Genomic DNA, 12,024 nt, shown 5'->3' on the forward strand with positions numbered 1-12,024 from the left:
TCAGGGGATAATTATAATGCACAGTGAATTGTTGTGCGCAGAGTGAGAGGCCAATTTTATACCTGGGAGGGCGGGAGGCATCGCAAGACTGGAGCGCTGCCCTTCGTTCTCCCCAAGATGGCGTCCGTCCCTGAGTTCGATCGCATCAGCTGTAAATCGCTGTGCGAGGACCAGGGATCGAGTTAGTGCAAGAGCGCGGGTGAGTGTGAGGTTAAAAAGGAAATTAATTCTTCCAGCAGAACACACAATAATTAAAAACAATTTTGTCCGTTTTTAAAAGGTGCTAGCCTAACCCCCGGCTTTCCGCCTCAGGGGATAATTATAATGCACAGTGAATATCTGATTCCATCCCCCTTATTTAGGGTATCTAAATTGAAACCTGGAAAAAGAGACAGAAAAAAGCAAAAAACCTATGTAATTAACTTTTTAAGTAACGAAAATTGCTTTCATGCAATTTTTTTGTTACATACTATTCATAACACATTATGAGATTACCATTTCAAAATTATTGACTCTTAGCAGGCAAGAACGGCCATTTTTTTCCTGTGTGTAGTTTACCCTTTTCCTGCCAAACAGAGAGCATGAGGTTCGACCCAGAGGTATACTACTTCCTGTTCAATTAAACAACAATTTTAGGAGAGATTTTAGGCAGGGATCCCTTTTTATATTCTCCATAGCATACTAAACTTTCCTTTCACACAATCATCGATCCTCGGCTCAGACCACGGTGGCTCCCCAGCACACTGGGGTTGACAAAATAATACAGCACATGGGTTACAGGCAGATTGATCCAAGAGCAGGTCCTTCACACACCGATGTGGTGATTGCACAGTAAGTCACTCTTCTCTTAGGGGGTGGGGTTGAGGAGGATTAGTCTTGTTGATCTGACTAGGCTCTGGTGGTGTACTTTGGTTCATAGGCCTCCTTTGGTACAGTTTAGAGAATGCGGGCTGGACCCGCCTTGGCGACAGCAGAAGTTTCTTGGTCAAGGGCAATGGCCCAAACCGTTGGCCTCAGCATCTCCGGCGACTCCTCCTGGAATACGGGGTAGCTACCATGACACTCACTAGTCCAGTCACACTAACCTGACATTGACGTTCATGGTGGGCCCGCTCTGGCACATGAGGTCACCCACCAGAAGGTTATGCAGGCCTGGGACCATCCACACAATCCTCACTCCTCTGCTCAGACTACGGCGGCACCTCCTGGCACACGGGGGTCGCCAAAGCAATCCAACACAATGGCTATGGCTCGATTGATGTGAGAGAAGGTTCCTCACACCTCACTCCTTGGCTCAGTCCAGGGCAACCCCACCTGTTAAATGGGGGTTACCGAAACAATCCAGCGCAGGGGCTACAGCCTGGTCGGTGCAATAGTGGCTTCCACATATCTCACACCTTGCACAGGGAGTCTTCAAGATAGGTCTTCCCTGGACCTCGCTTCTTCCAACACTCTCTTCTTCCTCACAGGCCACACTAATCTTGGTGAGAAAGGCACTGGTCTTACAGGCTTTAGGGAAGGTGGTCTTGGTTTCCCTGGGTGATGTCCCCTCACCCAGCAGGTAGACTGGCAGACCTGGGCCCCCAGTCCAGGCCATAGGCAGTAGCCTTGTAGAGCTTCCACTCCTCACACAGCCTGTCTGGCTGCCGGCAGATGACAAAGTATGGGGTCTCAAACTCCCTTACTTATAGTCCTTTTCCAGACACAAAATGTAAATTAGTGTCTGAGCCTCTGAAGTTTTATATTGGGGTTCTTCTTCTTTGAAATGAACATCTTTCCCCTTTCTTCTTCCTCCTGAAGGATTTCTGTCACAGCAGGCAGGACTCCAAAGTTGATTATCCTACAACATGATTCATGGGTTGGAGTGACCCGAGTTCACACTGGATGTCAGCCACAGTGATATGTGCATCAAAAGGTTATTCACGGCCCCCCAGCCCTACTCTTTATGATTTTCTTATAAGCCCCATGTCTCTCTTCCTAACCTGTGTCCAGGCCCCTTCCTTGTGATTCATCATTGAACCAAAGAGCCCTTTGGAATGCACAGAGAGAGTCTGGCTCTCCCATCCTCCAGTGAATGCCCCTCCCAGATTACAGGAATGCAGCAATAAAAAATCTGTCTGGGGATTCCTACACTCCTCATGTTTTCACCAGGTAGGTCTGGGATTCCCAAAATGGAACCAAGGTCCTCCATTTCATGTATCACTGCAGGCACGCTTGCACCCAGTGTACAACCACAGCACATTTACTACACAGCACTGTATTGTCTTGTGTTATGCCACTCCACACACAACTACATGCAGCAGACAATCAGTTGGCGTAAACACTGTTCAGTACTGAATCCTTTCTATATTATACCAGAGTGTGTTATTAAAAACAAACATTGTCAGCATACACATATTTACCACATTAACACTGTACCACACTTCACTCCTTTGTATTGTACTTCTTAAGAGCACACATACACCCAGCACATGTTTGCATCATGCACGTTCTTCTACATCTACCGTACGTGAGTTTAGCACAAAGTAGTAGAACTTTTGAACAAGTGAATGAGTCTGCAGACCTCAGTCCAGTGACACAGGATAAAAAGAATCGGTTCACAACTACTTATCACTACATGTTACACTGCCACCAACGCGCTTGTGTTGCTTAAGTCCTGGTGAATGCAGTAGCCTTCATCCACTATGAGCGCAGTACTTTAGGTGCCTCTCCTGGTCCAACAAGACTGCAATCCATGAGACAGACCTCTGTCATGCAGACAGTCATGATCCGTGTTCACCTTTGGCAAAAAAAAAATCAGCATTAGGGACCCAGACAACAATACAGTTGGGCACTCAGGGCATGGGTGCACATCTCTTACTTTTCAGTCCCAACGCAACGCTTGATAACATGCCTGACATATTTGTTTATTTTTGTGTACTTTGTTTAAATAAATGACAGAATAAAGCATCATGATTGATTGTTATATAGTATATATATATATATATATATCCCAGTACATTCAAAACAGAAAGCAACGTAAATATTGTGTAATATGCCACTAGTTTACAATATAAAAAAATGAAACATCTGCAATGAAATTTAGCATTTGAGCCTAATACAGTTGTAAGTGTACATAAAACGCTCAGGCAGATAGCGTATCACTCCTTTGTAATATTTCTTCCCAAGCAAAAAGCAGAGCCAGTGGTGAAAGTACTTTTGACATTAAATGAATTAACTCAAGGATTTCGTTCTACTAGTGGTTGACTGTTTTAGCTCTCCATAATTCAGCCTGATATCACATCCTAAATATACTAAGAAGCACATTATTATATTGTTGCCAACAATTTTCCCTCCAATTTCAGGGTTTAAGGCACTCACAAATGTATTGCTGAACTCGAAACTTTGCACCGTAGACTGAGAGATTTTGCACCAATGACTAACCCATTATGTTTCATTTCTGTTCCTTATGTGAAGCGCTCTGACACCTTCGGGTAAAGTCCGCGCTATATAAAAATGCATAAATAAATAAATAAAAACCCCATTTGCTTTAGCCAATCAATGCAACATTTTATTTTTAGCTAGTGCAGACGTCATCTTTACACATGCAGTGCAAATGTGTTTTTACACTGATCGACCAATGCAAAGCTTGTTAATGCACAGTTCCCCAATCAGCAGTGCAAAATTGCTGCTTCAGCAGGGTAATGCTTCAAATCCCCATACTTCAATGCATACTTCATATCTATTTTCAGATGCTTTAACCTCCCGAATCTACTCATCATTTGAGAATATTTTAGAAGTACAACTATCATTTTTGTCACGTTTCATACTGATCCACGTTATATTTGGAGTTTGTTGTCTCTATTAGTTTCAAAAAATGTATTATTTCTTCGACCTCCTGCAGTGATTTGAGGCTAGATTGTGTCTGTAATGCCCATAAGACAGCGAACCTGTCATCCCACAGGCACTGTCCTTGTTTGCACCACAGTGCTCCTTTAAGCTTGTGCACCTGTTGCAAACTGGTACAGTGTGCCCTATTATGATGAATATGCTGCCGTTGTGGGAGCTGCAAACGTTTGCTGCACTGGGGGCAAGACATTCAGTGAAATACAGAGCAGTAGTTTCAAAGCTGCTCTATGCCTCACTTTACAGAGGGGTTAAAGATTCCCCTGCAGGGGGTGGGCAGTGAGTGACTGCACCCGCCTAACGGAGGATGTCTGGAAGGTCCATGGGACTCCCTTCCCCCCTCCAAAAGGCTGCCTTCAAGTGGCACACTGACAGTTCGCAACCGATTTGTGGTGCACTGTCAGTGTGCCTCCTAAGGACATATTTACCTATGCGCCCTGGTGGGTAACACTGTGTGGGCACAGAGGCAAAGTGATTATCTCATTTGCATGGGGCCATGCCCCCAAGCAAAGGAGGGAATGAATGTCCCTTAGGATAGCACTGGTGCTACATCTGCGTCAGCGTGAGCAGTATTACAGAAGGGGCCGTACAAGCTTTTGTGGCCCCCCCTTCTGTATCAATAGTGCCTTGAGGGTGCAAAAAGAAGGCGCACATGCCCGTTGTGCCCCCGTGACTATGTACAATCCAGCCCCTAGTGACCATAAGTATTTCTAAAAAGCTTTCAAACCCTTGTTCTATTTGCTTCTTTTTTGTTAATTTAATTATGTGACTGGCTTCACCCAATTTCTTCAGTTGTTCGACTTCACCAGGTTTTGTGAACCACAGACTTTGCTTTACTGCTAGCACTGCAAAAAAGTACTTTATGTGTTATATATTATTTGTTGGAAATACGGTTTGCTTATTAATGTATTTGAATAAAGTAATTAGAAGGGGCGCGCAGCACACAAGATCACTGGGCATTCAGAAAACAGATTAAAAGCTGGCTGTTTTCATCCATCTAGCACACGATGTGTGTGCATGCTGCGCTCTTGTACCCTGGTTTTCTAGAAATAGACCTTACCTGGCTGTCTTTCCATCTAGCAAGCATCTCTTTCCCTGGCCACTCGTCCGGCAGTGCTGGGACGCCCCGTTGTCGGGGCAGCCAAGTGCTATACAAGCATTCTTAAAAAAAAAGAGAGAACAGCTTTGTTTTTAAAGGAATCACAATTTAACAATATAATGATAACGCAACAAAAGACAAGTATGCTTTCTTTTATAGAAATGTGTTGTAATATTCAGGAGATTGCTGTTAATGCCCAGGGGCCCTATTACATATATGCCACACTTTCTCTGTTTGTTCCACAGCGCACCTTTGAATAGGTGCACCATGCTCAAACAGGTAAAGCGCACAGTATTACCCTGAATGCGCTGCCCCCAGGACAGTTGTGAACTTGTGCTGTCCTGTGGGCTGCGTATTCAATTGAAATACGGAGCACCTGCTTCAAAGCCGCTCCATGTTTCACAGTGTAGGCGGCAATCCCCTGCACTTTCAAGAGGGACAGAGATCCCCTTGCAGGCTGGGCAGTGAGTGACTGCAGCTGCTTGCAAGGGGATGTCTGAGGGGTCCACGGGACCCCCTTCTCCCCTCCAGAGGACTTACTTTAGGAGAGTATGTCACCTTTTTGTGGCATCTATACCTCTGCATCCGTGTCCATAATCCGACGAGGGCGCAGAGGCAAAGTGATTCTCTCATTTGCATGGGGCCACGCCCCATACACTTTAGGGAATGCTAGCCTTTGCGCTACATGTGTGTCAGCGCTAGCTGTATTACAGAAGGGGCTGCACAAGCATCTGCGGCCCCTCCTGTATTACTAAAATGCTCCAGGAGTGCACAAAGCGGGCGCACATGCTCGTAGCACCCCTAGGCACTCTGTAACACAGACCCTGGTCTTTGTACAGTAAGTACAGCAGGAGTGTTGCTCTGGTGATATAGCTGCTGATCAACTTACTATATTAATGATTGTGATTGAAAGAATTAAGGCATTATAATGAGTCCTGTGTTTTTTGGGAGGTAGTGCTACACTCAGAGATACAGTATTTACTGTTTATGTTATTACCCCGTATTACACGTTTTCATTCTCTGAATGAGGCATAACATACGTACACAATCAGATTTTTGTGCACCGATTTCAGAATGTTTTACCTATTTTAAGTAGGTTTCCCTGTTCAAATTTCGCTATGTTTTCTGGGAGAAAGGTGAATGTTAGACCTGCATCTTTTGGCATGTTTCCCTGTTTTTTTTGCTTACTGACCTTCTGATTTTTTACTCTGTTTTTCCTGGTTTAGTGTCTCTGCGCACTTTCTCGCTGCTGTTAAGTGTTAAAATGCAAGTGCTCTTACTGTAAATTATGTTATGGATTGGTGTTTCCATGATTGGCATGTTTGATTTACTGGCAAGTCCCTAGTCAAGTGCTCTGAGAGTGCCAGGGCTCGTAATTCTAATACTACCAATGGGCCTGCAGCACTGATTGTGCCATCCACAGAAGTAGACCTATAAAGGTATCTCAGACCTGACACTGTAGTGTCTGCGCACAGTTTGTACTGCCATGTTGACCTGGCAAGTGCATATAAGTCACCTCTAAGGTAGGCCCAAAGTACCCCTATGGGCATGGTTCAGTAAACATGAAAGGTATGATATATACTTGCATGTGTAACATGTCCTGATAGTGAAATACAGTGTAATTCATTTTATCACTATTGAAAGGCTCTAGGATAGAATAGGGAATACTTTGTACATCTTACAAGAATAACTTCTCATGGGGAAAATATGGAAAGTTGGAGTTTAGTACGCCTGAACTCAGAATATAAAAATGCATCTTTTAGTAAAGATGATTTTTATATTGTGTGTTTGAAAATACCACTTTAGAAAGTGGGTATTTTCTTGCTTAGTCATCCTGTGTGCCTCTGCTGGGTTGTGGATTGACTGTCTGGCTTTGTAGTGACAGGGGCTGGGGATGTGCATTTTCTACAGACAGCCACTGGGGGATCAAGGTATGCCCTGCCTTTCCTGGATGAGTCAGTGTTGGGCTGAATAGACCTGGGCTGCATTTAGAGTAGTGGTAGGAGATTTCCTTGCACCTGAAAAAGCCTGGTCTGCCTTTGACAATGCTGTTTCCACCTTCTGCCTGGAAGCTGGGCCAAAGAGGAAAGAACTGGTTTGGACTGAGCACAGACAGTCTCTGTCACAAGTGAACAAAGAGAAATATGGGATAAATATTGGTACCCAGACCCCAGGATTTTAGAACTCTTTTGGACCAAGATGACTGCTAAGAAGAAGAGCTGGAGAAGCTGTGGGGTGGAATTACCACTTTGCTGTGTGCTTTGCTGTGTTGACCTGCAGTGGCTGCTTCTGTCTTGGGCAGTGAAAGGACTGGACTGATCTTTTTGCAACTTCTTTGTGTGAGTTTCTCCAAGGGCTTGAGGTAGAGCTTGCCCCCATTCAAGAAGTCTCAGGAACAGCAGAGACTTCAACTTTGTCTGCTCTCAGCACTGGGAACTGTGTGTTTTGTGCTGCAACAGAAAAAAAAGCAACCCAACACTGTCAATGATGCCGCTGCCGGCTCCATGTCCTGAAAAGACTACAGAGGGCAACACCACACTTCGCACCACAACCCTGGTTTCACTGACAATCCAGTTTGATACCACAACTGCTTGCACTGCGACCTGTGGGCACTGCATTTTGCATCACCTTGTTTCATGCCGCCGACATGGTATCCCCGACAACGATGCTCCATGCCAACATCAACGCCACTGCTTGTACCGTGGTTGGAGGGCACCGCTCTAAGTCACACAATGCACCGCCCGCATCCCGCACTTTAGCCTTGGCCTACTGACGCCGGCGCCATCGACTCCAGTTAATCAGTCGACAACAGTGCTTCAGCAACGACGACGACGCTGCTTGCACCGTGACCTGCCAGCACTGCGATGAGCACCGCATCAATTCGCACCACAGCCTTAGTCTCACCCACGCCACTGTCCGACCGTCACTGGGCTGCTGCCTGCACCGCGACCTGAGGGCACCACATGCTGCACTGCTGCACTTCCCACCGCAGCCCCGACTCCTGTCGATGCCAGCGCTCCCAAGTTCAATTGCAAGGAGTCCGATCCGCAACGTGTGTGACTTTAAGGTTCCCACAATTCCTGCACCGACCTCTGGAATCAACACCTGCTGATGCCGGCTCTTCGAAGATCAACGAGAGGTCACCTATTTTCTGCATTTCTAAAGGTACTGCTTTGTGGGTCTTTCCAATACCGTAGCTGGGCCGCGATGCCGTGGTCAGCCAGAACTGTTTGGATTTGTTGTTCATGACATTGTTATAGCCTGGACTGAGCTACTTACTTCAAGGAACTGTATTTTAAGTCTATTTATGATTACCAAGATTTTTGAGAACTGTTTTGCGGATTTGTATTGCTTTTGGTCTTGTTTGCAAAGATAAAATATTGGATATTTTTCTAAAACTGGTGTGGTGTCCTTTTGTAGTGTTTCACTGTATTACTGTTGGTTATATGCAAATGCTTTACACACTGATTCTGAGATAAGCCTGACTACTCGTGCCAAGCTACCAAAGGGGTGAGAAGGGGTTATTTCAGTAGTATATCCCCTTATATTGACTAGGAAGAAGGGTCCCTACTTGGACATGGTAACAACCTGCCAACTAGAGACCCCCATTTCTAACAGTGAATGTGTAAAATCAATGGGTGTGCTGTTTTTCCTAAAGAATGTCTAATGCCGTTTGTGGCGCACAAGGTTTTAGCACCCCAATCAGGTTTATCAGTGGACTCAGAATGAACTCCGTAGAACAGGTTTTTATAAAATTACAATCTGCAGCAACAGGGCATATTAAAAATATGATTTTTTTCTCTTTTGCAATGGTTCAGTTATCAATTTGCTGTCCTCCACTTAGCCATCTACTACTGTATTTGTCACTAAAGTGTTTTGAAAAGAATAAAAACATGTTTATTCTAGATTGTTTTATTCTTTAGAGCAGAAAATTACCTCTACAGTCTATTGTTTGATAATAAATATGGATGTATTTCTGTTTTTAGGTTTTACCAGGGGACAATACAACCCGAACACCCATTCAAACTGACCTCTACACTCAAGTAGTGATTTATGACCACATCACAAGAAGGAAGACTTAAGGTCCATTAAGGCATTTCCATTACAATGTGTCCATCATAAGACTTTAAATATGTAGACCAATAAAGAAGTTAGAAGCAATATCTGTGTTTGTTTAATTTGTGTGTTGAGTCAATAATACTGTGTAAGTGGAATACTGTATTATTTTTTATTGTAACAGTTTTCCCATTTTCACACATTGAAATATTTCCGGCAGGTGAGATATGAAGAATATGCCCCTCCTCGTATTGAGTGTTTAATGAGGATATGGTTTATTATAATATCATAAGTTTCTCTTATCTAATGGAATAAGCACGCATGATTGCTGTTCATAGAAATTTCTGAGTGCACACTCAATGGTTGCAAGGAACCAGTTACTTTAAATAGTTGAGAATTACATATTTATAACTAATTGAAGAGTTCTAACATTTTACCTTTTTTAAATTATTTTATTTATCTCTACATTGCAGTTATTTATGAAGAGATCACAGGCAGAATTGTTTGTAATATGTGTTCCCATGCAAAAGCAAGGGGCACCGCTTTAAAACCCCAACATTTATGAAATATAGGTTGTAGGAATATGACACAGTAGAAAAACAAGGAGAAGCGAGGAGCTAAATTGGGGCAACCGTCAGCCTTATGGCTTGTCTGTAGTCTGGGAGCAAACTCATGTATCTGCATGCCCCGTTTGGCACACAATAATCTAATTGTGCACAAGCATGAGACAATTACGTGATGAGGAGAATGATTCATCCCTTAACAAAAATTATTTTATGTTTTCTATTTCAGAGACCACTAGAGGGAAAATGTCCTATATGGTCTGTATGACTACATGCTTCATATTTAGAGTACTGTGTAAACCAGCATTAGGAGTTGGTATTTAACACAATCTGTAGAAAATCTATGGATTGAGTTGGTCCTGAAGAAAGTCTGCTGTCCTTGAGTGGCACTTGTAACTGGCTGGAACATGTCGACTGACCATTCTGAGCTACAGATGTTAGGGGTCCTTGCCCTCATAGAACATAACACTGTTTTTATCCCAGCTAAAGGACCTTATTAATAAACAAGAATTAGGATCCTGCACTTAGGTTTTAGTAAGAGCTCCACTTACAAACCGTGTTGAGCCCACCCACTCACACTAGGTGTCGTGAGTGAGGATCTAAGGATGAATCATGCCACCGGTGGTACTGGTGGGTGCGAATCCTACTAATATATCCATGTGATGCAAGGGTCGCACCGATTCACCTCGGTGCAGATTCCTTTCAACTTAGATGTATATTGAAACCAGTTAATTTGACATCGGAAAATTGGAAGGTACATCTCCTGGAGTAAGTATGAATATTGATGCAGCATGGCTGTGCAAGATGGGTGCCAGGACATGCTAGTTCGTAGCTCCGGGCCTGCATCCCTTAATCCTTTATCATGTTAACGTTATCTGGATTCTATAACTTTGCCAACGTCCTGCACAGATGACCGATAGTGCCTTGCTTGGATTCCGTGGACCTGTTTTCTAGACGGTGCCTTCCCGCATTGCTGTGCATGAGGCCTAGTGTGATGTGGTGCCTTAGCACCAGAGGCTGGCCTGACAGCTGGCTACATCAAACTCTGGTCATACCACTGGATGATCTGGTGGGAGCTGCTGTGTAGCTTCACCGCTGGGATTGCAGAAATGAGAAGATCCGGCCCACAGACTACTTAGGGTGCGACCAAGGATGCATGGATTCCTGCATCATGGGGAATGGGCAGAGGGTGCCTCCCCATCGGTACGACCTGGTGACCTTCCTACTTGTTAGGTGTCGCACCGGGACCCCTGGACTACATGCGCAGGCCCTCGAGGTGCAAAGGAGGCCCGATGAGGCTTTTGCTGCAGGCAGATGGCGGTGCCTCGGAGGGCACGGACCTTGGGCTGAAGCTCCACACTGGACTACCACGAGCCCTACATGCGTGACCCACAGTACAGATACTGCATCTTGCGGGCTGCTCCTTGATCCACATTATGTTTGCCATTGGGAGCGGGGGAACCCACCCTTGCCACTTGAATCTTGCGCCGCCCGAAGAGACGGCTGGCCATTTGATAGCTGGTTCTGTGTGGGGAGTTGAAGCCCTTGCCTTACTGTTGTGTCTATGCCCTATGGCTGAGGCCTCGCAGACCCCCTGGCACCTGCATTCCCATACTTGCTGCTACTTACTCCCCTTTCAAGCCAGTGCGCACCCAGTGGCAGGGCCAGTGGAGGCTCTGCTGATCTATAGCTCCTAGCTGTCCCTGCTACAATCTGGAAGGACAGGGCGACTAGATCGTCTCAGCAAACCAAAACTGATCAATTCACAGGAGGCCTGCTGTTAGACCTGACAGTCTTAGTGTGGTCTTCCCTCAAAATTTGTGTCTGCTTGCTTCCAATCTACCTGTATTCTTTTTGTTAGCCATAGGAATCTGAGCACTTTACCATTGCCAACCAGTGCTATTATGCATGTGTTTCTCCCATAAACATGGTTTGATTGGCTTATCCACAATTAGCACATTTAATTTATCTATAAGTCCTTAGTAGAGTGCACTACATGTGCTGAGGACCTGTAAAATTAAATGCTACTAGTGGGCATGCTGCAATGAATGTGCCACCCACGCAAGCAGCAGTTGAAAACATTTCTCAGGCCTGCCACTGCAGAGCCTCTGTGTGCAGTTTACACGGCCATGTCAGCTTGGCATTTAAAACCCCTTGCCAAGCATTAAACTCCCCTTTTATTACATATAATTCACCCCTAAGGTAGGCCCTATTTATTACATATTAGTCACCCCTAAGGTAGGCCCTATGTAGCCCATAGGGCAGGGTGCTGTGAAATTAAAAGGTAGAACATATACTTTTAAGTTTAGCATGTCCTGGTGGTGAAACATCCCCAAATTCAACTTTTCACTACCAGGAAGCCCACCTCTCTCTTAGATTAACATTGGGAACTCCTTATTACAGTTTTAAGATACAATTGCT

General features: G+C 44.7%; 1 protein-coding gene across 1 annotated transcript in view; it reads left to right on the plus strand.

Annotated features, from left to right (window-relative positions):
- The window catches only part of CFAP299 (cilia and flagella associated protein 299), a 2,008,232-nt gene extending 1,999,089 nt beyond the window's left edge, over positions 1-9,143 (plus strand). Inside the window, exon 6 of the mRNA XM_086963158.1 lies at positions 8,971-9,143. Coding sequence (XP_086819284.1) covers positions 8,971-9,066 — 96 coding nt within the window. The 3' untranslated portion in view covers positions 9,067-9,143. The remainder of the gene's footprint in view (positions 1-8,970) is intronic.
- The last annotated feature ends 2,881 nt before the right edge of the window (positions 9,144-12,024 follow it).

Source organism: Lissotriton vulgaris, chromosome 3_1, assembly GCF_964263255.1.
Source record: "Lissotriton vulgaris chromosome 3_1, aLisVul1.2, whole genome shotgun sequence".
NCBI lineage: Eukaryota > Metazoa > Chordata > Amphibia > Caudata > Salamandridae > Lissotriton > Lissotriton vulgaris.